Raw genomic sequence first — 27819 nt, 5'->3', positions numbered from 1 at the left:
AACAATAGTAAGCAAGTAAGATTCAGATCTGAAGTTCACGAAAATGAGTCCATGGCTACAAAGCCAATCGCAGCAATCCAGGAGTTCATTAGTTGCAGGCCACAACTCAGTTCAGTGGAGAGATGAGTAAACCTCATGAGCAGTGAGCAGTCACTCACCTCCAGCCCTAATAGTGTGGCCTTTTCAACCTAGCCTGGTGCTTAAATTGGCTGAACAGTAGGTTGTTCCTTGCTCCTGGATCCAGGCCCTGTCACTTCAATGTGCTTTTGGGCCCAGGACCTGATGCCTCCATTTGGCCCATACTGGACCTTTTCAATCTGGCCCAGCAAGACTGAAAATTCAACAAAACATTTAGTGAAATAATATTTAAATGAGATACAGTTGCATATTGTTCCTGTTTCATCAATTGTAATTGGATTTCTGCTACTATTTAGAAATGTGTCTGCAGGCTTGGAGATGAGTAAGTAATTATGTAAAATTTAAATGTTTCTCTCAATACACGACAAAGAATTAAAATTTTTAGAACAGCCTGGAATTGGAAAACTGCATTTTTTCAAGGTAAATAATTGAACCTAGAGACCGATTGATCTACAGAGCTAGTTCAATCATGCAGCAAATGAAAGGTCAGCTAAATACATTTTTATTTAATGACAAAATAGACTAAATGATATCTTGCACACAAATTAGTCATGGTGAGGAAAGAAGCTTTAATATTGCTTTTAACACTTGACTCTGATGGACTTGTTTTTTCAGGTTTTTAAAAACCACAAAAATTAGAAAGATTTCCTTAACCTAGAAAATGCATTGCAAAACTACAAACACAAAACAGATACAGCTCCTTAACAAAGCAAAATTGAATAATTAGAAGCAGCCGATGTAAAGGGCATTTGAAGCGATTGAGTCCATTTCTTTCTGTGTTTCTTCAGTTTTCAGATTTCTACTTTCAGCCAAGTTGCTCCAGTCTGTTTCAATGATCATTTTGCTCATTAGATCAATCAAATAAGCTCTAACATTGAAAAAGTGAAATATTAGATCATAAATTTAGAACAGAAATAAATAATATTTCTTCTAGAAGTAGACTACATGAGTCATCATGCCCATGCTGGTCAAGGGGCAACACGGTTTAATCTCCCATCCAGCTCTACAGCAATGCTATCTATTTTTACCTTTAGTCCAACTCATGCAGCCTGATTTGACGCAAATCCCATTTCCTTTTTGATCTTCTTCTATACCTTATTTGTAAAGTCCTTTTTCTAAGCCAGGAACACAATCCAGAGGATTTCCAGCATTTGCAGAATCTCTTGTGTTTATGACTTGCCACTCCACTGTGACATCTCTTCAAGGTATGTCTACCCTGATGAAGTTTAAAACTTCTCTTTGATGGGGGTTCAGTGGGACACTCCCTCACTGCTTCCCCTCTGGGATCTCCATTGCTCTCTGACTCCCATGCTCTTTCCCCTTGCCCCACCTCATTATTCTGACTACTTCCCCCTTCTTTTCCAGTCCTGATGAAGGGTCTCAGCCTGAAACTATGACTATTCGTTCTCCTCCGTAAATGCTGCCTGACCTGCTGAGTTCCTCCAGCATTTTGTGTTTCTCTTTCTTTAAGCCATATTTTTGTAACAGTAGAAATACAATATTTCCATATGCCCTCAGGTCATATGTTTCCATACAGATACTGTATATACCAGGGGTGGCCAAACTTACTTAATATAAGAGCCACATACGATTAACTTCAGATGTTTGAGAGCTGCAAGACATTAACAAAATTTACACACGTTTTTATTGTTACATACACATTTTGTTACAAAAATTTTATATAAATGTTAAGAAATAAATGTATGCAATAATATTTATTCATGCATGTGGTTTTTTAATCTGTTAATTTGTATTAGTTTCAGTAATCATAATGTACATATATACCAAATGTTTTCAAAATCTCAACTGAAGATTGTTTTAACTATATTGAATGCTCAATTTAATACAGTAATGAACTACCAGAACATCTAAGAAAAATATGCAAATTTGCATTTCAGTAACATAAGATTAGACTGCCAAAAATAAAAGGGAAAAAAACTGAGATATTTCAATAATTTTTTTTGTCTAAGTAAATATCTAGTGTTTGTGCTATTATTTGCTGAAGTTTTGTGTTATTTGGATCTAACACTGCAACAACTTCAGCTATATTCTTCTTAACAAATTCACCATCAGAATATAAGCGTTTAGCACGAGCAATATTCCATGCCATAACGAAACTAGCTTCAGTCGTTGTATTAGCTGCCTTACTGAACATTGTAAACAGTGTCTGCTGGCTGACTTTAACACAGTTAATTTGTTTTTCCGTAATTTGGATTTATGTGGATAATCAGCCAAAAAGTTTTTGTGATTTGTTTCATAGTAGCATTTTAAATTACTGGCTTTGTAATGACTGAGTGACACATTGCAGATAAGACACAAAGGTTTACCTCCTTTAACGGTGAATGCAAAATCATCCTCCCACTGTGGCTTAAAATGTTTGTTTTCATCTTCATATTTTCATTTCTTACAATTTGATGACACCATCTTCCTTTACAAAGTTTTCAGACACTTGTAAACAAAACTTGTATCGGCAGTGTACCAACTAGGTCTGCACAATTCAGCATCCTGTTTTACACTGCGTTAATGTACGTGACATGAGTGAGGTCAGGCCTAGACTCACTAACACTTTGAGCGCCAAACGATGTAGATCTACGTCTGCGTTACTTTTGTCCTCAGCACCCAACAACGTAGATCTCCGTCGTGTATTTGGAAATTCACACCTCTGTCTTCAAGCTGTCTTCAGCACCATGTAGCAACTCTCACCAACTTTTGAATGATGGAATTAAGTCTCAAGGAATTTCCCGCGGTTCTAGTTATAGCCAAAATGCTTTCCCATTCATTTCTACGCAATGGCAGCATGTGGTAAAAAGGAGGTCAACCAACATATTTCCACGAGCTGCACATTGAATACCAAAGCTCACGGTTTGGCCAACCCTGGTAATATATGTACCATCAAGCACATTAAGGAATCCTTTTATAATTTTTATCTTTCATTTGCCTTTCAAACACTCAGTAATTTTTGCCTTCTATTTCTAGTTTTGCTGCTCTTTCTTCCAAATCTGTACTTAACTTCTCATTGCCCAAATGTTAGTTTAAATCCTTCCCATTTTCTCTGGTAAACCCACCCATGAAGCTACTGATGAGGTCCCACCTGTCTGGCTTATTTGGATTGGAACTGCTTTAATTGCTTTAAATACTTTAAAGATCTGAAAAATCATTGATCTTTCTGGAGTAGTTCTATTTGCCACCCTTTTTATGAAAAGATTTCTTCCCATTGTTGACATTTCATACTTTACTTTGTGACAATACCCTTGGTTCTTGATCCTATGTCTAGCAGAACCATCAACTTTGCATTTACTCTGCCAAGCCTCTTTTGTTGTTTCAGTATGATCACTTCTCAGTCAGCTAAAATCACAAGAATTTAATCTCTCCTCATGTGAGGCATTCACCGAAGCAGAGGTCCATTTAGAAAACCTTTACAGAACTCCCTTGATGATAAATATCTCAAAGTCAAAGTCAAAGTGGTCTACAAATTACAACAGGAGATAGAAAATGAATGCCAAAAGGGCAGTGTTACAATGTAAAAGGGCAATGGCATGGCTCTGTTAGTAAAAAATGAAATCATATCAGTAGAAAGAGGTGACAAAGAGTCAGAAGGTGTTGAATCATTGTGGGTAGAGCTAAGGAACTGCAAGGGGTTAAAAAAATCCTGATGGGAGTTATATACCCCAAATAGTGGTAACGTATTTGGGAGTCTGTATATAACTCCCATCAGGGTAATTTGTGGTCTATAAATTACACTGAGAGATAAAACATGCATGCCAAAAGGACAATATAACTGTAGTCATAGGGGATTTCAATATGCAGGTAGATGGGAAAATCAGTTTGGTGCTGGATTCCAAGAGGGGGAATTTCTAGACTGCCTACAAGATGGCTTTTACAGCAGCTCATGGTAGAGCCCAATAGGGGATCAGCTATTCTGGACTGGGTGCTGTGTAATGAACCGGGAATGATTAGAGAGCTTAGGTAAAAGAACCCTTAGGGCAAAGTGGTCATAATATGATCAAATTCACCCTGAAATTTGAGAAGGAGGAGCTAAAGTCAGATTATTAATTTTACAGCGGAGTACAGGGAATTACAGAGGTATGAGAGAGGAGCTGACCACAGTTGATTGGAAGAGAACACTGGCAGGGATAATAACAGAGCAGCAATGGCTGGAATTTCTGGAAGCAATTCGGAAAACAGTGTATATACTGTATACCTCCCAAAGAGTAAGATGACACAACAGTGACTAACAAGATAAGTGAAAGCCAACATAAAAGCCAAAGAAAGGGCATATAATAGAGCAAAAATTAGTGGAAAGGCAACCAAAAAGTTATTAAGGAAAAGATGGAATATGAAAGAATGCTAATAGTGTTAAAGAGGATACCAAATGCTTCTTCAGATACATAAAGTGTAAAGAGAGGTCAGAGTGAATATCTATAGCTTAAGCTAAAGTAAAGTACGTAGATGTTACCATATAATGTCTTGAGATTCATTTCCTTGCAGGCATTTTCAAGAAAATAAAGAATTGAAATAGAATTCATGAAAAAATTATATATACGAAGACTGACAAAGTCAACCAATGTGCCAAGTACTAGAAATTGTGCTTGCTAAGTAAATGAATAAATAAATAATACTGAGAACTGAAATTGTAGAGGCCTTGAAAATGAGTCTGTAAGTTGTAGAATCAATTCAGAGTTGTGGTAGGTGAAATTATCCTGGTTATCACTGGTTCAGGAACCTGATGTTTGTAGGGTAATAACTGTTCCTGATTCTGGTAGCGTAGGACATAAGGCTCCTGTACCTTCTCACCAAGGGTATAGTGAGAAGTAAGCATGGCCTAGATGGTAGAGATCCTTGATAATGAATGTTTCTTTTTTGTGGCAAGTTCTATGTAAATGCATCAAATGGTGGGGAGGACTTTGCCTGTGATGGACTGGGCTGTATCCATCATTTTCTGTAGACTTTTCCATTCCTGGGTTTTAATATTTCCATAGCAGTCTGTGATGCAACCAGTTAGAATATTCTGTATCTATAAGTTTGTCAAAGTTTTTGAGACATGCCAAACCTACACAGATTTCTAAGAATGTAGAGGCACTGTCGTGCTTTCTCTGTGATAGTATATACGTGCTGGTCCCTTATGGGCTTCTAACGTTCAGGAGACAAGATCTATACAGTATGCCAAATGCAGTCTCACCAGGATTGCATGCAGTTGGAGCAAGATCCCTGATATTCAAATTATCATGGAGAAAGACAAACATATTATTGATCTTCCTTCCTATGTTTTCCAAACCTGAATGATAACCTTCACTGATTCATACACAAGGACAATCAGCTCCCTCTAAACCTTTTTAACTTCTCATCTTTGGGGCAAAGAAATATTCCAACTTTATATTTTTTCCTGAGTTGATATCTAAGTTCACATTTGACATTTATCCACATTATATGCCATCCCCAGGTGTATCCACATAACCTGTCTGTAAGTCCTTGAAACCTATCAGCTTTCTCCTCACAGTCCCCTGAGCTTTGGATCATCAGTAGCCATGCTTAATCTCACATCTGAATCATTGATAGAACAGTGTACTCTTGACCAACAAATCAATAATTTTCTTGTACTACGTTCAATGAACGTATTGTATTTGTTGTTCATATGGCTGGCATCTCCACACTGGGAGGACCAAATCTAAAGTGGCAGATTATTGTAAAGAAACAGTTCTTTCAGTAGCCTGCCGTAGCCACCCAGTTTAAACTCTCTGCTTTTGCCAGCCTCTCACACTGTACCAATAAAGCTTAACTCAAGCTTAAAGGACAACACCTTATCCTCTAACCAGGCACATTATAGCCCTCCTGAAACATTATTTTTAATTTTTTAAAAATAATTTTATATTTAGTGCTAGAGTTGAATTGGATCCCTCCCTGAGAAAAAAAAATTCAAAAACAAGTTTCAGGAAGTGCAGCTGCCTATAGTCTATAGCGTAGCCACCAGAGAAGAACTAGGACTCTTGAAAGCACACTCCTCATACAGCTGGATGGCCACAATTATGGGTTCCATGGAAAAAAATAAGGTGGCTATAATAACAACCAGACATATACAAATGTGAGTACTACTTCAAAACACTCAAGCTCTTATAAACAATAATTCAGTCTGCAGAGATGAGGTTTAATTAATCTAATAGGGATTTCTCGAGGTTCACTATGGTTATACAGCAAAGGAAAACAAGCCCTTCAGACCACTGTGTCCATGCCAATCATAAATTCCCTACCTATATTCATCTAATTTACCAGCACTTGATCTATTAGCTTTTCTGCCTTGGCAATCCCAGTGTTTATTCAAGTACCTGGTAAACATTGTGAGAGTTCTTGCCTCTATCACTCACTCAGATTCAGATTCCAATCACCCTAATGAGTGGAAAGGTTTTTCTTCAGATCTCTTCTAAACCTCTTACCCCTTACCATAAACCTGCGCCCTCCAGATTTACAAAACTATGTGGACAGTTCCTAACCACCTGGCTTCACCTAAAATCTTCTAACTATCCTCCTTCCCCAGCCCCCCACCACCTTTTTATCCTGACGACTTCCCCCTTCTTTTCCAGTCCTAAAGGGTGCCAGCCCAAAAGGATGACTATTTATTCATTTACTGTCTGCCCTGCTGAGTTCCTTCAGCATTTCCTGGGTGTTGTTTTGAATTTCCAGCCTCTGCAGACTTTCTTGTATTTATTATATCTTAATGTTTATCTGTGACCAGAAACACAACTGCATCAGCGTCAAGAATGTTGTGGTACAAAAGCACGTCAGAACAAAGTAACCTGCCAAAAGTGAATCACTTTCAGGCACACCACGATCAAAAGACACAGATCAGGATGTTATGGAATGTTCTGCACTTGCATCTCTAACAACACAAGATGCTATCCATCACCCTCAACCTCCACTTCACCCAAAGTGCACTGCCCACAAACTGATTATAAAACGCAAACACGAGGAAATCTGCAGATGCTGGAAATTCAAATCACACACACAAATTGCTAGTGGAACGCAGCAGGCCAGGCAGCATCTACAGGAAGAAGTACAGTCGACGTTTCGGGCCGAGACCCTCTGTCAGGACTAACTGAAAGAAAAGATAGTAAGAGATTTGAAAGTAGAAGGGGGAGGGGAGGGGGAAATCCAAAATAATAGAAGACAGGAGAGGGAGGGATGAAGCTTAGAGCTGGAAAGCTGATTGGCAAAAGGGATGCAAAGCTGGAAAGGATCGTGGGATGAGAGGCCTAGGGAGAAAGAAAGGGGGAAGGGGAGCACCAGAGGGAGATGGAGAATTGGCAAAGTGTGATGGGCAGAGAGAGAGGAAAAAAAAGGAAAGGAGGGAAAATAAATAAATCAGGGATGGGGTAAGAAGTGGAGGAGGGTCATTAATGGAAGTTAGAGAAATCAATGTTCATGCCATCAGATTGGAGGCTACCCAGACAGAATATAAGGTGTTGATCCTCCAGTCTGAGTGTGACTTCATCTTGACAGTAGAGGAGGCCGTGGATTGACATATTGACACATAAATGTGTGACCACTAGGAGATCCTGCTTTCTCTGGTGGACAGAGCGTAGGCGTTCAGCGAAACGGTCTTCCAGACTGCATCGGGTCTCACCAATATATAAAAGGCTGCACCAGGAGCACAGGATGCAGTATATCACACCAGTGTCGCCTCACCTGGAAGGACTGTCTGGGGCCCTGAATGGTGGTGAGGGAGGAAGTGTAAGGGCAGGTGTAGCACTTGTTCCACTTACAAGGATAAGTGCCAGGAGGGAGGTGTGGTGAACTATGTGCCTGTCTGGACACGCCCCCTGCTGACTGCTCCTGTGGCTCCTCCCACAGGCCCCTGTATAAAGGCGATCTGAGGCCTATGCTCGGCCTCAGTCTCCAGGACGTAGTATGATGGTCACTCACTTCTGGTTCCTTCTTCCAGTCAATAAAAGCCGATATCTCGCCTTACGTCTCAAAGTGAGTTATTGATGGTGCATCAATTTTATTGACTGGAAGTTTTAAAACATGGAAACCATTTTACATCCGGACCGGTTGGATTTGGACCCTCAAGACCCTGAAGCAGCTCTTGCTTTTGAACACTGGCTTGCATGCTTCCAGTCATACTTGGCGGAGCTTCGTGCGACTGACCCTGCCGTTATGTACAGAATTCCCCTCTCGAGGGTCACCCCCAAAGTTTACTCCATTATCCAGGACCTGCCGACCTACGATGGGGCACTGGACGCCCTCAAAAGACAGTACCTGTGGCCGGTGAACACCGCCTACGCAAGACATCGTTTAGCTACCCGGCGACAGCGGCCTGGCGAATCTTGCGCTGAGTTTCTCCGAGCACTACAGACACACGTCTGAACTTGTGACTGCAAGACGCTCACGGCAGAACAGCATGGCACGCCCCCTGGTCAAGTCTACCACGTTTCCCCTCTCTGCTGAGGCCCGCGCAGCCTTCAGCTGCATTAAAAAGGGTTGCCGGTCTCTCGATGGCAGGAGGTCCTCCCTGAGGCACACCACTCTATCCGCTCTCTGTTATGTACGTCCACCAATGCCACCCCTCATGAACGCCTATTCTCTTTTCCCAGGAAGTCTGTCACTGGGACCACCCTACCAGTTTGGCTGACGTCCCCGGGGCCAGTGCTGCTCCGGAAACATGTGAGGAGCAATAAATTCTCCCCGCTGGTCGAGAGGGTTCACCTTCTACATGCGAACCCCCAGTATGCCTGCGTGGTCTTACCTGATGGGCGGGAGGACACGTCTCCATCTGTGACCTGGCACCCGCAGGTGCAGCAGACCACTACCCTGAAGACTCTCCGGTAACTATGAACCCTGCACCTGAGGTGACACCGTGCTCACCAGGCCATACACAGACTCCTCACGACACTTATAGCTCACCAGGCCCTACACAGACTCCTCACGACACTTATATACCGGGCGTTTCGTATGCATTTATACCAGGCGCCTCGCACATGCGTGAGGGATCACTGGCGCCTAGTGGGCAAGAACAAGCGCAACCTCCGTCTCCTGTTCAATCACCAATGTCGCCGGCATCCGTGCAATCACAGCCGGTGCTACATAGATCGCAGCGACAGATTCCACCACCTGATAGACTTGACTTGTAAGAAACTTCGCCACATGGGGACTCTTTTAAACTAAGGGGGGGGTGAATGTGGTGAACTACGTGTGCCTGTCTGGACACGCCCCCTGCTGACTGCTCCTGTGGCTCCTCCCACAGGCCCCTGTATAAAGGCGATCTGAGGCCTAGGCTCGGCCTCAGTCTCCAGGACGTAGTATGATGGTCACTCACTTCTGGTTCCTTCTTCCAGTCAATAAAAGCCGATATCTTGCCTTACGTCTCAGAGTGAGTTATTGATGGTCAGTGGGAAGGGGTGGGAGAAATGAATGGATGGGAGTCGTGTAAGGAGTGATCCCTGTGGAAAGCAGAAAGGGGGAGAGGGAAAGATGTGCTTGGTGGTGGGGTCCCGTTGGAGGTGGTGGAAGTTACATTGAATTATATGTTGGATCCGGGGGCTGGTGGGGTGGTAGGTGAGGAGAAGGGGAACCCTATCCCTCGTGGGGTGGTGGGAGGATGGGGTGAGTGCAGATGTGCATGAAATGGAGAGATGCATTTGAGAGCAGAGTTGATGGTGGAGGAAGGGAAGCCCCTTCCTTTAAAAAAGGAAGACATCTCCTCCATCCTGGAATGAAAAGCCTCATCCTAAGAGCAGAGGGTGTTGAGGATGTAAAATGAGCTGCCAGAGGAAGTGGTGCATGCAAGCTCAATTTCAAAGTTTAAGGGAAGTTTAGATAGGTACATGGATAGCAGGGGTATGGAGGGCTGTGGATCCAGCGGAGGTCAATGGGAGTAGGCAGCTTAAACGGTTTCAGTGTGGACTAGATGAGCTGGGGAGCCTGTTTCTGTGCTGAACTTCACTATGATCCTACGTCTGCCCTATCTTTCAATACGATCATGCTTACTCTGTGTTATTTCTACATTAATCAAAAATCTATCTTGCTCTCTCTTGAATATACTTAGTGAGGGAACCACCACAGCCCTCTTGGGTAAAGAATTCCAAAAATGTACTGCCCTCTGGGCGAAGGAATTTCTGCTCAACTCAGTCTCTTGTAGTTAAATCTTTCCATCTGTCTTCCGGGTTGTAAGTTCTCTATTCACATTCGAGAGAAAATCTGCAGATGCTGGAAATCCGAGGAACACACACATTGCTGGAGGAACTCAACATATACATTTCCTGCTTCTACCCTGTCAAGCCCCATAAGGATTTTGTATATGTATTTCAATGAAACCATCTCCCTTTTTAAATTCATCAGTATAAGAAATCTGCTTAATCGTTCCTCATAGATCAACTTATCCCATCCCATGAATCTACCTGTTGAATCTTTATTGCTTTCCCTGTAACATTATTCTAGTTTGAGGGAAAACAGATCTGTACACAATATATTAAATGCAGTTGGGTTGCTTGATCTGTGCACCAGAAATTTTATCTGCTGCACCATTCTGCAACTCAAAAAAGTCTGTAAGCTGTATGTGTGCAATACTAACTAAATAAGCCTTTGTTAGTGTCATACTAACCTTACTTTGTAGATTTCTTGTGACAATATGTGCTGACCTTGGAACATCAGTTTTAGCAATGGAAGAACTCTTTTTCCCTTTTTCAGTCTTCCCAAATGGATATTTTTCATCTTCTACAGAATAATTATCTTTACCATTTGGTATGACCTATAAACAGATATCAATCCAACGTTAAGAGCAGTTGAAAGATCCCATCAATCACTCTTACATACTAAGGAATGGAATGTGGTCCAAGTACTCTCTGGTCAACTGCTCTCATCTTGGTGAGCCTTATTGATATGGATGCAGAAGTTGCTGATGTCATTTAAAACTCTTCATGCTTACAGTTTTACAGCCATTTTGATAAAATGGTTACTATAATATGATACACATACCATGATATACGTCACACTACTGTGATGTAATTTTCTGTAACAAAAAGTATTCTATTCATTTCTATGAAGTTAGTAATAAAGGTGCAGCCATTTTACAAATTGCTTAATTACTTCAGAGGAAATAAATTGCAATAAGTACATCGTGAGATAGTCTGACATCAAGGTTTGAAATCTCTTATCTACAATGATCAACGTATGATATTTGGATTCCAACACAATCAAAAAACATTTAGGTATCAATAATATCCTCAAAAACAGTGATTTTCTCGTGATTACATATGGACAATGATAGGCTGTTGCCTAGCGAAGAAACATGCAATTCTCTTTACAAGACAGCCTTGCAGGATGACCTCCTATAGTGAGTGTCAAAGGACGAGTGCTGGTGCAGGACTTGGTGATTAGTATATGAACCAAGTGGGAAACTGCAGCAGGAACCACAGTCATTAGAAACAATGAGGATGGAGTACCTACCATTGAGAGCACAGTACTTGGCAACTGGTGTATAAATTGTGGGGCAGCTACAATAAGACTACAGTCAGCAGCAATGCATAAGGATGGAGATGATATTTATGAGAATGCTGGAGGCATAAACTGAGCAGGGGTCTAGATTAAGGCTGACAGTCAGCAGTGGTAGCAAGAGGACGCAAACCTAAGAGACCAAAGGAGGCTTCAATCAGCTGCAGAGTCAGGGGAGATGTCAAGGTTCAGAAAGTTGCGTTTAACAGGCAGCAGCTAAATGGCAAGTAGAACAGATGAGTATACATAGCGAATCATTTCTCAGAACAAATAAGTATTTCTAACCTTCTTTATTAATTTCACTCATTAAAGTAAAAGCAAAAGTAAAGATCGCATATTGTGTTAAGCAGTGTTTGTGGTGGAATGAATCCCCTAAAACAGTGGCTCTCAACCTGGAGTCCACAGAATCCTTGTTTAGTGGTATTGGTCCATGGCATAAAAAAGGTTGGGAACCCCTTTCATAGAGTAATCAGTATTCTAATATAAGAGAGTAGTTAAAATGCTTTTGTCCAATAATGTCATGATAGCAAAGCACAGTCTCATAACATGCTCCTCCTGCAATATGCTGGAAATCAGAGGCCCCTCAATTGTTCTTGCTCAGGGGTCCCCAACCTTTTTTGCACTGTGGACCAGTTTAATATTGAAAATATTCTTGTGGACTGGCCGACAGGGGGGCGGGGGTGTATTAGTCACGACCGGAATATAGGTGATAAATCAACCATAAGTCACTTATAAATGGCTAATACACTCAATTTCATTTCTGAAAGGGTTTATCTAACAAATTTAATATTAAACACACAGCGCATATTTTTCCTTACATGAATATAGTGATAAGTCAATTATAAGTCACTTATAAATCAATAGCATCATAGCATTCATTGCAAAAAATCCCGCTTCGCAGAGATATTATGTTGGAAATGGAAGCAACGTTTTCAGTGCTTTTGTGGATATCTCAGGATATTCAGCCTTGACTTTGATCCAGAATGCCGGCAGAGATCTTATGTCAAACATACCTTTCAGCCCACCGTCACTTGCAAGCTCGAGGAGTTGATCTTCTTCTCATGCTGACATGGATGATTCACCAGGGACATTCACAAATGGGTCACGGACCCATTCCTTTGCACGTCTTGGGTCCTCTGCGACTGGGAAGTAAAGCTCGAATTCTGGTGACAGCAAAGATAGATGATTGTGTGCCAGATGTGAGAAGGACGGTGCAGCCTCAGTCTCTCCCAAAATCCCAGCTAATGTTGGGAACATGTCAAATATGCTCCTGTCCACTCACTGTCCCCACACTTCCAGTTTGGCTTTGAAAGCAGACACTTTATCTGCCAACTTGAAGACAGTTGTTATTCTCCTCGAAGTGACAAATTGAGTTCATTGAGCAAGTTGAAGATGTCACACAGATAAAAGAGTTTTGCTATCCACTCCTTGTCACTGAAGTGTGCTGCCAGTGGTGACCATTATTCCTGAAAGAAATCTCTGTGGCGGCTCTTTTAATTCAAAAACCCTGGCTCTCCCCCATGATAGCCACCTGACTTCAGTGTGTAAGAGAAGGTGTTTGTGCTCTGCATCCATTTCCTCGCAAAGCTGCTCAAACAGACATGAGTTAAGGTCTTTTACTTTGATGTGATTGATAACTTCAACAACGTCACTCAATATGTTGTTAAGATCAGCTGACATTTTTCAGCTAGCCAGCATATCCCTGTGTATGACACAGTGTTAAGACTGACCTGTGGTGAACTATGTCTGGACTCGCCCCCTGCTGACTGCTCCTGTGGCTCCTCCCACAGGCCCCTGTATAAAGGCGATCTGAGGCCTAACGCTCGGCCTCAGTCTCCAGGACATAGTATGATAGACACTCACTCCTGGTTCCTTCTTCCAGTCAATAAAAGCCGATATCTCGCCTTACGTCTCAGTGTGAGTTATTGATGGTGCATCATGACCTTCAGAAGCAACCTCTTTGATTCGGGTAGTGAAACCAGACAGCCGTCCAGACATAGCTGCAGCCCTGTCTGTGCATATTCCAACACAGTCCAGTTTGCCTGACATGTAGTCATTCAAAGACTTGAATAGTTCTGCCTCAGTTGTGTTAGTTGGCAGCGGCAGTGCACACAACATATCCTCGTGCACATCATCTTGAAATATATATCGCACACAAACCAGCAGTATTGCCTTGTTGTCGACATCGGTAGACTTGTTGACCTGGATGGCATACCATGGTGACTCCAACAGCTGTGTTTCGATGTCCTCCGTTATGTCATCGATTCTCCTTTAAACCGTGGTAACTGAAAGAGAAACCTGTGCCATCTTGTTAGTTGCAGCTTCTCCCAGCAGTTCACAGCACATTTCCCTGGCAGCAGGCAGAATCAATTCTTCACCCACAGTGAAAGGCTTCCTAACCTTAGCAATACGGTTAGCCACTAAGTATGATGCTCTCAGAGCAGCAGCATTTGTGGAGGTGGTGGCACTCAGCACTTGCTTCTGTCCCACTTTCTCATATTTTATCCACTCAAGAAAATCAACAGGTTTGTCTTTAAGTGCAGAATGCTTGTTTTGAGAGCTTCTTCGCCTTATTAGACAGAATGCCTCCACATATCACACACAGGGAGCTTGGAGCATGTGAGTCACCGGTCGCATTCTTTATGTTCGACTCGTCGTATTTTCTGTTGAAGGAAGCTTTCCTTTTTTTGCAGTCTCGGCCTCAGCTGTCTCTGCGTTATCATCATCGTTAGGCCTTTTATGTCCCCTGCCACCTCTTCCAAGGAAACTCTCAAGCGACATTTGTTTTTTCACTCATCGAGTAGTTGTAGGTTAATGGCCGACTGATGACCTGGCGTGCGTTCAAGTTCAACAGTGGGTGTGACAGGGAATGAGGAAAGGTGCAGCTGACTCCTATCGTTTGCTGATCTTCCGTGCAGGACTTGTGTGCAGCTAAAACTCTTTTCTGACCACAGACAGAGCTGCAGTGGATTCGTTATGTATTCACTAGGCTTCAGGACGATATGCTAGAGCAACAAAATTTATTCCAGGTAAATGTGAGATGATGCACATTGGGAAGTTCGATCACATGCGATCCAGAATGAGCCAGCCAATTGGATACAAATTTGACTTATCAAGTACATTTATTATTAAGTAATGGATACTGTGAAAGCTCTATACAAAAGCACCAACAAACTGGCTAACTCAGAATTACGTATATAGGCACAAGCCATGGCTCTAATATATAAATTATAATTGTTATCTTCTTATAGATTTCAAAATAATACCTTCTGTTCTCCAGCTACATTCTTCTTATGGAGACTTTGAAGCTTAGCAGCTCTGGCCTTCACACGCTGACTGAGTTCCTTTTCCATGGTTTCAGTCAAGCCTATAATGTGATTAAAAAGCAGAAAGTGTAAGGAGACGGGGGAGAGATATAAAGAGAACCTAAGGGGCAACTTTTCCAGCTTAGAGTGTGGTCAGTTTATGGAATAAGCAGCGAGATTGAAGCAGGTACATTTACAACATTTCAAAAACACCTGACTAGGTACATGGATACAAAAAGTTTGGAGGAATATGGGCCAAACATGGGAAAATGGGACCAGCTTAAGTAGGAATCCCTTCAAAGGGAACAGGTTTGTGATTCCAGTGTCACTACGCAAGGAAATGCTTCTGAAGATACACCAAAGGGCAGCTTGGTGAGGAAAATTATAAACAAAGAGCTTGTCAAGTGATGTACTGGCCAAGAATGAACCAAGAGATCAGCAAGACCATTTCTTCGTGTGAAACATGCCTTACCTACAGGTCAACTGCTTATACCACACCCTCTACCCAACAGGCCATACTTTAAAGTTGGAGTGGATTGTTTGATTGCAATGGCAAGTTATACTATTGCTGTACCAGACTACTTTTCCAATGACCCAGAGGTTGCAATACTACAATCAACAACCAGCAAAGCAGTCTTCACCTTCCTGAAAACTAGGTTTCTGAGGCATAGAGTTCCTTGTGAAGTAGTATCAGACAATGGTCCACAATGTTCAAGCTGTGAGGTTGAGTTCTTTGCCAATGATTGGGGGTTTTGACATATTACTTCAAGACCACATCACCCAAAATCTAATGGCCAACCAGAGAGCTCAGTCAACATAGTGAAGGGCCTCATGAAGAAAGTGCAAGATGGACGAGAGAACTTCCACTAAAGTATAATGATTTACAGAAGTGTGCCACCACAGAATGCTGATGGGTTGGCACATATGTACTAACCTTCCGGTGCATGAAACCTGTTGATACCAAAATGAGCACACATGGTTATATTGGCTAAAGAGAAAGAGAAAGAAAAACAGATACAGTATCCTGACAAGATTGCAATAAGTCCAGCAATCCTGAAGCCTGGAGATAAGGTGTGAATTCGAGATCACAGTCCTGGCACATGGTCCATGCAAGGATATGTGCAAGAGGAAGTAACTCCACATTCCTAACAGATCCATTCAGAGTGAGGGACACCTCTGAGATGGAACCATGTGGATCTATGTCCACAAGCTCCAACTCTTAGCTGCGATGTGTCACCTGTCAGTACACCAAAGGGACCAGCAGCTGTAAAAAAATGAACATATTGATCAGAGATCTCAGAAACACACAAATATTAATGCAATAAAAGCAAGTGATACACCTGTGGAAACAAATAGCTGACCGACAAGTACAATTCCAAGCAAGCTTGGAGGCAACATAGGATGCACAGAAAGTCTGGCAGGGTTTGCAGGCCATTACTTCCTGCAAAGCAAAACCCAACATCTTGAATGGCATTGATGCTTCACTCCCAGATGAGCTCAATGCCTTTTATACTTGTTTTGAAAGGGGGAATAAAACTACAGCTATTAGGATCACTACAGCATCCAGAAAGCAACATACCATCTGGGAATCTCATTCTCACTCACAGAACCTCCTGTCCATTTTCCTAACTAACAAACCCCCTATCACCATAGTGTGCCTCTTATCTCCCCTTCCCTTCTGAGTCACAAAAGCAGAGTCAGTGGCAGAGACCTGACTACTGTGACTTTCCTCTGTTAGGTCATCTCTCCAACAGCATCCAAAGTGATACACCTGATATTGAAGAGGATGGCCACAGGGGTAATCTGCACTGGCTGCTTAACCCCTTTCCCCTTCCTGTCACCAAGTTTCCTTTGACCTGCACCTTGGGTGTAACAACCTCTCTATATGTCCTATCTATCACCAAGTCAGCCTCCCGAATGATCCAGAGTTCATTCAGTTCCAGCTCCAACTCCTTAATAGGGTTTGCTAGAAGCTGCAGCTGGATGTACTTCTTGCAATTATAGTTGTCAGGGACACTGGAGGTCTCCCTGCCCTCCCACATCCCACAAGAGGAGCATTTCACTATCTCACCTGTCATCCCTACTGTTCTAGCTGAGCAGATATAAAGAAGAAAAAAACTTGAGCTTTTCTTTCCTGTGTTTTCATCGAGTATAGCCTCAAAAAGCCAAAGCCTTAAGATTACCACTCTATGTCCACTCCACTGATGGCCACTACACTTGCCCTGCCCTCCTTTAACTTGCTCTTACTAATCAATCCCAAACCCAGTTGGTGAAGTGCTGAAGAACTGAATAAGTATTTTGCATCAGTCTTCAATAGAGATATGCTGAGTGCAAATGCTATTACTAGGGAGATGGTGCTTGGGAAATAGAAAGATCTGAAGGTAACTAAATTCACCTGGACCTAGACTACACCCCAGCTTTCTAAAAGAGGTAGATGAGATTATGAAGGCATCAGTAGATTCTGGCATAGTTCCAGAGGACTAGAAAATTCCATATGTCACTCCTCTCTTCAAGAAAGGTGGGAGACAGAAGGAAGGAATTTATAGGCCAGTTAGCTTGCCCTCAATGGTGGGAAGATGTTGGGAGTCGATTGTTAAGGATGTGGTTTTGGGGTACTTGAAGGGATATGACAAAATAGGCCAACAGTCAGCAGTGGTTTCCTTGAGGGAAAATCTTGTCTGACAGATCTGTTGGAATTTTTTGAAGAAATAACAAGCAGTATAGACAAGGGAAAATTGATGGATCTTATGCAGTTGCATTTTTCAAAGGCCTTTGACAATGTGCCGCACATGAGGCTGCTAAACAAATTAAGAGCCCAAGGTATTACAGAAAAGACCTCATCATGGATAGAGCATTCTCTGACTGGCAGGAGGCAAAGGGTGGGAATGAACTGATATTTTTCTGGTTGGCTGCTGGTGACTATTGATGTTCCACGGGCATCTGTGTTGGATCCACTTCTTCTTATGCTGTAGTTCAGCAGCTTGGATGATGGAATTGTTAGCTTTGTGGCCAAGTTTGCAGACGCTAGGAAGATAGGTGCAGGGGCAGGTAGTGTTGAGAAAGCAAAGTTTGCAGAAAGACTCAGACAGATTAGGAGAATGGCCAAAGAGGTGGCAAATGGAATAGTGTCAGGAAGTGTATGGTCAAGCACTTGGGTAGAAGGAATAAAAGAGTACTTACTATAAGGGGAGAAAATTCAAAAATCCAGGGTACAAACGGATTTGGGCAGAATTCCCTAAAGATTATTTTGCAGGTTGAATCAGTGGTGAGGAAGGTGAATGCAATGTTTGCATACATTTTAAGTGGACTAGAAAATAAAAGCAAGGATGTAATGCTGAGAGGGTATAAGACACTGGTGAGGCCTCACTTGGAGTATTGTGAGCAGTTTTGGGCCCCTTAGTTAAGAACGGATGTGCTGGCGTTGGAGAAATTTCAGAGGAGGTTCACAAGAATGATTCCAGGAATGAAAAATATAAGCAGCAATTGAGTCCTCTGGGCCTGTACTCAGTGGAATTTAGAAGAATAAAGGGAGATCTCATTGAAACCTATTGATTGTTGAAATGCTTAGATAGAGTGGATGTGAAGATGTTTCCTTTGGTGGGGGAGTCTAGGACTGGAGTATACAGCCTCAAAATAAAGGAATGTCTATTTAGAACAGAGATTAAGAGGGATTTCTTGAGCCAGAGGGTGGTGAATTTGTGGAATTCATTCCACAGGAGGCTGTGGAGGCAGATCACTGGGTGCATTTAAGGCAGAGATTTATAGGTTCCTTATTAGTCAGAACATGAAAGATTATGAGGAAAGGGCAGGAGAATGGGGCTGACAGGGAAATGGATCAGCCATGATGAAATGGCAGGCCAGACTTGTTGGATTGAATGGCCTAATTCTGCTCTTATATCTGATGGTCTTATGGTCAGATGACAATAAATTGAAATAGGTTAAGTTATCCATGCTGATTGAGAAGGCTGATGGTTGTAAGGAAATAACTGTTCCTGAACCTGGTGATGTGGTATCTAAGGCTTCCGTCCCTCTTTCCCAATAGTAGTAGTGAGACAAGGGCATAGACTGATGATGGATCCTACTTTGGGGGTCTTGGATGGATGCTAATCCAAGCAGCATCCTGGTAAACCTCTTCTGCATCCTCTCCAAAGCCTCAACATTCTTTCTGTAATGGGGTGTCTAGAACTGAATGCAATACTCCAGTTATAGTTGACCAGAGTTTTAAGAACTTCTCAACTCTTCAACTCTTTGCCTCAACTAAAAAAGGCAAGCATGCTATATGTCTTCATTGAACAATGCAGCCATTTTCAGGGATGCATGGACTTGGTCCCCAAAGTCCTTCTATACATCAACACTATTGAGGGTTCTGACATTAACAATGTACTGTCCCTTTACATTTGATCTCCCAAGGTGCAAAGGCTTAGACTGCGCAGGATAAAGACAAAAAAAAACATGCTGGAGGAACTTTGCATGTCAGGCAGAATTAATGGAGTGGAAGAAACAGTCAATATTTTGGGCCAAAACCTTTCATCAGGACTGGAAAGGAAGCCAGAATTTTAAAAAAAAGGTGGAGGGAGAGGAGAACAACCCAGCAGGTGAAAGGTGAGGTTGAAGACAGGTGGGTGGGGTTTGAAATGAGAGACTGGGAGGAAATTGTTGGGATAAGACAGAGGAAGAAGGAATTTGATAAGAGAGAACAGTAGAGTAATTGGAAGGAAGCAAAGAACCAGAGGGAGGTGATAGGCTGATCATGAATGCAGAGAAAGGAAAGGAAAGGAAGGGAAAGGAAGTGAAGGGGTGAGAGGACCTCAAGAACTGAGGGAGGGGGAATGATTTTTTAAAAAATTAAATGCCATCTCTCATCCTATATCTACAACATATCCCACTGTATATTTTGCCAAATGTTTACAACATTCTTGACTCCACCAATCTGCAAGCTTACTAACCCACCCATCAATGTTTTTATCCAAGTCATTTATATACATCATAGTAGCAGGCATCCCAGTATAGGTCCCTGCAAAACACCACAAGTCACAGGCCTCCAGCCAGAATAACCCCCAATGGCTGCTACCCTCTGTCTTCAAAGGTGAGGCAATTATGAGTACAGCCATGTCAGCATGGATCCCAAGTGCCTTAATCTTCTAAGTAAGCCTACCATGATGGACTTTGTCAAATACTTGACATTGTCAAATTCACATAGACAGCTCTTTTGATCACATTTGTCATCTCCTTGAATTAATTAATAATCCAAGCTGGTAAGACAAGACTTGTCCTGCACAAAGCCGTGTTGACTGTCACTAATTAGGCGTGTTTTTCAAAATGCTAATAAATTCTATCTCTAAAAATCCTGTCCAATAGATTCCCTCCATGAGATTTACCAGCCTATAATATCTAGGATCATTCCTATTTCCCTTCTTGAAGAAAGAAACAACATAAACTATTCACCAGTCCTCTGGCACCTCACTTGCAGCTAGAGAGGGCCCAAATATCTCAATCAAGGCCCCAGCAATCTTAAAATGAAGTATATGTCAGTGTTAGGAAGCTAAAATCAAATAGAGCGCCTAAAGATTATAAAGAAGCTAGAAAAGGTTCAAGAAAAGAATGAGGAGAACAAGGAGGGGCCATAAGAAATCTTTGGCAAGTAGATTAAGCAGAATAAGAAAGGATTCTGTAATTCATCAAGAACAAAAAGATAACTAGGGAGGTGGTAAGACCACTCAAGGATAAAGAAGGGATTATCCACGGAGGCAGAGTATGGTGAGGCGCTAAATGAGTACTTTGCATTGGTATTTAGCAAGGAGAAAGAAGTGGAGCACGGTGAAATCAGTGTGATAATATACTTGGGCATTTTGAGACAAAGAGAGAATTATATCTGGTCATTTGAAGAGCCTTAAGGTGGAAGTGTCCATGGCCTGATATGATTTACCTCAGGTTACTGAGAAAGGGAAATAAAAGAGGAGTAAGAGGGGTTGGGGTGCGATTCAGGAGCAGTTAGACTATTCTATTAGAATATCACAGCAACACTCAAAGGATAAATGAAGGAGGGCTCATTCATTGATTCTATATGGATTGCACTCGAAGGATGGGACAATCCTACAGATACTACCATAGGTGTAACCACAGCACTAAAACTCTTATCTATGTTTCTCATTTTCATTTTAAAAATCTTTTTATTGGTACATAATCCTCTACAGCCATAGAATGATACAAAACTTCAACAGATTAATATGTATATAAGTAATAAAGCTGAAGAAAAAACAACTGATTGTAATATATAAAAATGGGGGGAAATTATATATAGGAGAAAGAAGGAAAAAAAAACACCGTCTAACTAGAAAAAAAAAACCCACTGACTACAAAAAAACGGGGAAAAAACCCATTAGGAATCAACCCCCCCCCCCCCCGGATCAATACGTTTAACCATTGTCTAAATATATAAAGAAAAAGAGTCATCAACTGCCAATTCATGTTTATAAAAAAAATAAAATTGGAAGGAAACCATATAGAATAATGCAAATTAAATGGTAATATTTAGCAAAAGAACCCAATCTTCTCTCAAAATTGAATCGGGGATCAAAAGTCCTACTTCTAATTTTTTCCAAACTGAGATATAACATTACTTGAGAAAACCATTCAATTAATGTAGGGGAAGAGATATCTTTTCATTTTAATAAAATAGCCCTTCTTGCCAATAATGTAACAAATGCAATTACATGTTGATCTGAAGATGAAATACCCTGAATATGATGTGGAATTATTCCAAATAGAACAGTCAATCTATTAGGTTGTAAATTAATTTTCAGAGCTTTAGAAATTGTAGAAAATAAAGGTTTCCAAAACAATGTTAATGAAGAACATGACCAGAACATATGTGACAAAGTATCTACTTCAGTTTTACATCTATGACAGTAGTTGTTTATACTAGGAAATATTTTAGATAGTCTCTCCTTTGTTAAATAATAAAACTGAACAATTTTAAATTGAATTAATCAGTAGTTGGCACATATAGAAGAAGAATTTACATTTTTTAAAACTCGAAGCCAATCTTCATTAACAAAGGTCATATTAAGTTCTCTCTCCTAATCTTGTTTAATCTTTAGTGGTAGGTTCTCTTTTTGTAACAAAAATAAGTTATAAATTCTGCTAATGGAACCTCTCACTAAAGGATTCAACTTCAAAATGGTATCCAACAAATCAGATTCTTGTAAATATGGAAACTTGGGTAAATATTGTTATAAAAAATGTCTAACCTGAAAATATTGCAAAAATGTGTATGAGCAAGAGAATATTTGTTAATTAACTCTTCCAAAGTCATCAATCGACCATTACAAAATAAATCTGTAAAAGAAAGGATCCCTTTATTTCTCCATAGGAGAAAAATGGGGTCGGTTATTGAAGGTTTAAATGAAAAGTTTCAATATAAAAAACTAGACAACTTATATTGTTTAAAAATTTAAAAATTACGAAACTGAACCTAATTCCGTAGGGTTTGTTTAATAACTGGGTAAAGTTTCAAATTTGGAATTTTAGATAGCTGTAAAGGTAATGGAGCTCCTAATATTGAAGTTAAATGAAATTGTTTAACAGCTTTTAATTCCAAATCAACCCATAGTGGTTTTTGACTCTTATCGAGCCAGTATAACCAAAAACATAATTATCTAATATTCACAGCCCAATAATACAGCCTTAAATTAGGAAGTGCAAGTCCACCATCTTTTTTGGATTTTTGTAAATGATACTTGTTAATTCTTGGTCTCTTATTGTTCCAAATAAAGGAAGAAAAAAGAAAGTCCATTTGATCGAAAATTTTTTTAGTTAAAAAGATAGGTATATTTTGGAAAATATAAAAAAATCTAGGTAAAATCATCATTTTCACAGCATGGATATGACCTATTAAAGAAAGAGTAAGTGGATTCCATCTAGAAAATAGTTGTTTCATGGAATACATTAAAGGAACTATATTAGTTTTATAAAGATCTTTATTTTTTTTAGTAATTATAATACCTAAATATCTAAATGTATTAACAATTCTAAAAAGAATATCATTATATATACTAACAAGGGCATTTAATGGAAACAATTCACTTTTATTCAAGTTAAGTTTATATCCTGAAAATTTACCAAAATCTTTAACTGTTTCCAAAAGATTTGGAATTGATTCCTCAGGATTCAAAATAAAAACCAAGAGATCACCTGCATAAAGAGAAATCTTATGTATGGTTCCATTCAGAGAGCTACCATGAATGTTTTTAGCTTCACATAATGTTATAGCTAAAGGCTCCAATACAAGATTAAATAATAAAGGGCTTAATGGACATTCCTGTCTAGTACCATGAGAAAGTGAAAAAAAAATCTGTAATTATTAGCAATGACTGTGGCAATAGGGTTCTTATAAATCATTTGAATCCACCTAACCAAATTTTTCTAATACTTTAAACAAATATGGCCACTCAACTCTATCAAATGCTTTTTCTGCATCGAGAGAGATAACACATTGAAGTTGCTTAGATAATGGTGAATATATAATGTTCATCAATCTCTGAACATTAGAGGAAGAGTAACGGCCTTTAATAAAGTCCGTTTCATCCAAAGAAATGATTTTAGTTAAAACATTTTCTAAGTGATTAGTCATTATTTTAGAGAGAATTTTTGTATCCAGATTTGATAGTGAAATAGGTCTATATGATGAACATTCAACAGGATCTTTATCTTTTTTAAGAATTAAGGAAATAGATGCTTCATAAAAAGAAGGTAAATTATCCTTCTGAAAGGATTCATGAAATATTTCCAAAAGATACGGAGAAAGTAATCTTTCAAATTTTTTGTAAATTCCCTCCAAATAACCATCAAGTCCAGGAGCTTTACCTCATTGCATTGATAAAATAGCTTTCTGAATTTCATGCTCGGTAATTGGAACATCATTTCTGTTGATCTTCAACAGAAATTTGTGGAAATTTAATCTTATGTAAAAAAGCCTTCATTTTAGAGGAATTTGCAGGAAATTGAGCTATAAAGATCAGAGTAAAAATCTTGAAAAGTATTATTAATATCCTCATGGTTACTTGCTATATCTCCATTATTTTCATGAATCTTTAAAATTTGTCTTTTAGCTCTAGCTGCCCTTAATTGGGAAGCTAAGAGCTTATTATTTTTATCCCCAAAAATATAAAATTGACTTTTCAATTTAAGCAAATATCCTTCAATAGGATATGTTATTAATAAATTATACCGTGATTGTAACTCTACTCTTCTTTTAAATGAAACAACATTTGGAGAGATTGCATTGATGTTATCTAATTCTTTAATTTGTTTAGAGATTTTATCTAATTCCATTCGTTTGTTTCTTCAATTTAGCTATATATGAAATAACTTGACCACATAAATAAGCTTTTAATGTACCCCAAATTACTAACTTTGAGACATTTCCTGTATTATTAAAGAGAAAAAAAAACTCTTTGATCTGAGTTTCAATAAACTCAACAAATTCTGAACTTTGTAATAGATGTTCTGGAAAACACCAAAGTGGTCGGGTAGAAGCAACATCTTTCAGTTCAAATATTAAGTTTAAAGGAGCATGATCAGAGATAGCAATCCCATCATACTCACATTTCTGATCATTAAATAAAAGTCAAGGGTCGACTATAAAATAGTTGATTCTCGAATATTTATTATGAACATGTGAGAAAAAAAGAGTATTCTCTATCACTAAGGTGCATATGCTTCCAGACCTCAATTAAACCATAATCAATTAAAAAGGAATTAATAAATGATGCAGAACGATTAGGGAGTTGATGTTTGGATGATGACTTAACCAGTAAAGGATTTAAACAAGTATTAAATTGAATTTTGATATCCGGAGGTAGCGAACAAACCTCCAGAATTAAAGATTGAAACATTTTTGCAAGGTAATCCAGTGTGTCAGCCGATTCTGATTTCTCTTTTAATCCAACAATTTGAATATTATTCCGACGTGATTGAGCTTCAAGATCAACGATTCGTTGTTGAGCTTTTTCCAAATGAGAAGAAAGGTCAGCAGCACTTCGACTAACTTCGTTAAGATCAGGGCTGAGGGAGTCAATTTTTCCTTCAAATTTCTCTTTTAATTGAGTTATTTCAATGCCGATACTGCTGATCTGAGACTCCAGTCTCTTTACCCAGGGGGATTCCTCCGAGAATTCGTCAGTTTTTTTGGGCTTTCCATTGCCTGGTTCCGGATTTCTTTTGGCACTTCTGAGAGTAGCCATAATTATAACTGTTACTCTTTAGATCCAACTGAGTAAAGTTGAAATTTCAAACTTTAAATTGGAAAAGGGAGAGATTAAAGGCGGACATCAAGAAACTGTGTCTTACATGTACATTTTCGGAGGGCGGAGTCATCTGTGTTTCTCACAGTGTCTCAGACAATCCTAAACATGACCAACTCCAGCTCCACTTCCTTAATGTGGTCAGTCAGGAGCTGCAGCAGGACACACTGCCTACAGGTGAAGTCAACAGGACCTCCGGAAATCTCCCTGCTCTCCTCACATTCTACAGGAATCTTTTATAAAGCTAGCAACTCCCATGGCTACCTTGATCATACCTCTTCCCATCCTGTCTCCTGCAATAATGCCATTTCCTTTTCTCAGTTCCTTCACCTCCACTGCATCTGGTCCCAGGACAAGGCTTTCCTTTCCTCCGCCATTGATACTGCCCTTACCCACATCTCCTTCATTTCCTGAACATCTTCCTGCCATCCTAACAGGAATAGAGTTCATCTTGTCCTCTCCTACCACTGTATGAGGTTCAGCATTGAGAACATCATTCTCTGCAACTTCTGCATCCTTCAATGGAATCCCACCACCAAACCTCACCCCCCCCCCCCCCGTAACTCTGCAGGGATTATTCTCTTTGTAATCCCCTGGCCCATTTGACCTCCCTGACTAATCTCCCTCCTGCTGGTACTTATCCCTGCAACCAGAAGTTCTGATTCACCTCCTCCCTCACCTCCATTCAGGGCTCAAACAGTCCTTCCAAGTGAGGTGATAGATCAGCTGCAAATCTGTGGGAACCATCTAGCACATACGATTCTCCTGATGTAGGCTTCTCTACATGGGCGAGACCCTACATCGATTCAGGGACTGATTTGTTGAGCACCTTCCCTCCTTCCATTAAAATCAGGATTTCCCGGTGGCCAACCATTTTACTTCCAATACCCATTCCCATTCTGACCTGCCGGTCCATGGCATCCTGAGGCCATTCACAGGTTGCAGGAGCAACACCTCATATTCCATCTGGCTAGCTTCCAACCTTACAGCATGACCATCAATTTCTCCAACTTCTGGTAACTTTCCCATTCTCCCATCCTTCTTCTCCATTTCCCCACTCTACCCACCTTTACCCTTTACCTCTTCTCTTCCCCTTGGCTGCCTACACCTCCTCTTGGCGTTCCTAAGCCTTCCCTGTCTTCCATGGGTCATTCTCCTCTTCCATCAGGTTTTTTTCTTCTCCAGCCCTTTATCTTTTTTACCGGTCACCTCCCAGCTTCTTACTTCACCCACCTGGGATCACCTATCACCTTCTAGCTTATACTCCTTCCCCACCTTCTTATTCTGGCTTCTTCTTCCTTTCTTTTCAGCCCTGATGAAGAATCTCAGCTTGAAATATTGATTGTTTATTCATTTCTATAGATGCTGCCCAACCTGCTGAGTTCCTCCAGCATTTTGTGTCGTGAGCTGTGTGGCTTGCCATTGAAGGTTGGTCTTCTAGGTTCCTCAAGCACCTGTATTTAGTCTTTCACCTCTGTTTAATATTGACAAGTTAATCCGTGACTGGCATGGTTTTCCCGCATTCAATGACTAGTTAAATGGAGCTCTCGTTTAGTGCTGGTGCAGAGTCTTTATGGAGAATGATTATTCTTCGGGTGTTGATTAGTCATACCTCTGATGCTCTGTTGGTATTCCTACATGTAACCTCTTGTTTCTATCACTTCAAAGGGAGCCTGCTGGGTTGAGTCATTGCCACCACTTACTGTGACAGAGCATGCTGTTCCTCTACACCTGGTTCAAGTCCTGCTCATGACCACCATCACATTGTCTGTGTGTTGCTTTGGATATCCCACATCTGCAGAATCTATTGTGTGTACCATTGTCCTAGCTGCCATCCCAGCTACTTTACAATAAAAGATATAATTCTGAGGAAATCATTACTTGCTCCTACCTCTGTTCTGTCTCCTCTCCCTGATGTCACACTAGTCAAAGCCTCAGCATTTATACACAAACATGCAACTTCCAAAAATGGCCACTCCAAAAATCAGATTTCCACCTTCTGCAGTATAATAAGAATTTCTTAAGGATAAGATTTCCTGTCTATGCAATTGAATGTCTTCATAAAAAATATTTTGATTAAAACTAAATGACAAATTTTATATTGTTATAGTTAATGGCATACCCCCAGTGGCATGGACTTCTGATGGCTTCTCTTCGCTAAAGGTACAGACTTCTTCCAGCTCACAGGTATCAGATAACACATTTTCACTGCTTTCTGTTGATGAACTTAAGCTGCCTACAAGTTCACTGCCAGCGGATGAGGTGCTGTAGTGAAAAGAAAGTAAATTTTTTGCGTTTATACACACACACACACACACAAACCCTCCCTTCCTTAAATAATACACATTTCTTTAGAAAATGGATCATGTGGTGCTGTTTTAAGCACTTAATAATCCAAAAATTATTGTATGGAGCAAATTGGCAAATTGTGTTAGCAAATTTCTATTTGAAGTCTGCCAGTTGCAAAATTAGACTGGGCATGACAATCATGATTCACATTATAGCGTGCCTGACATTCTCTTAGAATTAGTGTGTCACTGATGTCAATCCTCATGAAGTGTAAGTTTCAGTCCATATCAAGATCAAGCTTC

At 40.4% G+C, this 27819-nt stretch overlaps 1 protein-coding gene across 12 annotated transcripts in view; it reads right to left on the bottom strand.

The window, feature by feature from the left end:
• Positions 1–641: 641 nt before the first annotated feature.
• The window catches only part of LOC132394331 (cilium assembly protein DZIP1-like), a 167112-nt gene continuing 139934 nt past the window's right edge, over positions 642–27819 (bottom strand). For 2 of the 12 annotated variants that reach the window (XM_059970342.1, XM_059970343.1), the window contains exons 11-13: positions 27351–27493; positions 14886–14986; positions 11246–14624 (exon numbers count right to left, since the gene is read on the bottom strand). In XM_059970342.1, coding sequence (XP_059826325.1) covers positions 14409–14624; positions 14886–14986; positions 27351–27493 — 460 coding nt within the window. In that variant the 3' untranslated portion in view covers positions 11246–14408. Of the gene's footprint in view, positions 1007–1707; positions 1751–10729; positions 10877–11240; positions 14625–14885; positions 14987–24796; positions 25220–27350; positions 27494–27819 lie in introns of those variants that run through there. The other 10 variants (XM_059970339.1, XM_059970346.1, XM_059970347.1 and 7 more) reach the window with 8 other exon arrangements.

Source organism: Hypanus sabinus, chromosome 5 (genome assembly GCF_030144855.1).
Source record: "Hypanus sabinus isolate sHypSab1 chromosome 5, sHypSab1.hap1, whole genome shotgun sequence".
Classification (NCBI taxonomy): domain Eukaryota; kingdom Metazoa; phylum Chordata; class Chondrichthyes; order Myliobatiformes; family Dasyatidae; genus Hypanus; species Hypanus sabinus.
Note: the sequence above shows the minus strand (reverse complement) of the source record. Positions and strands in the feature narration are given on the sequence as shown.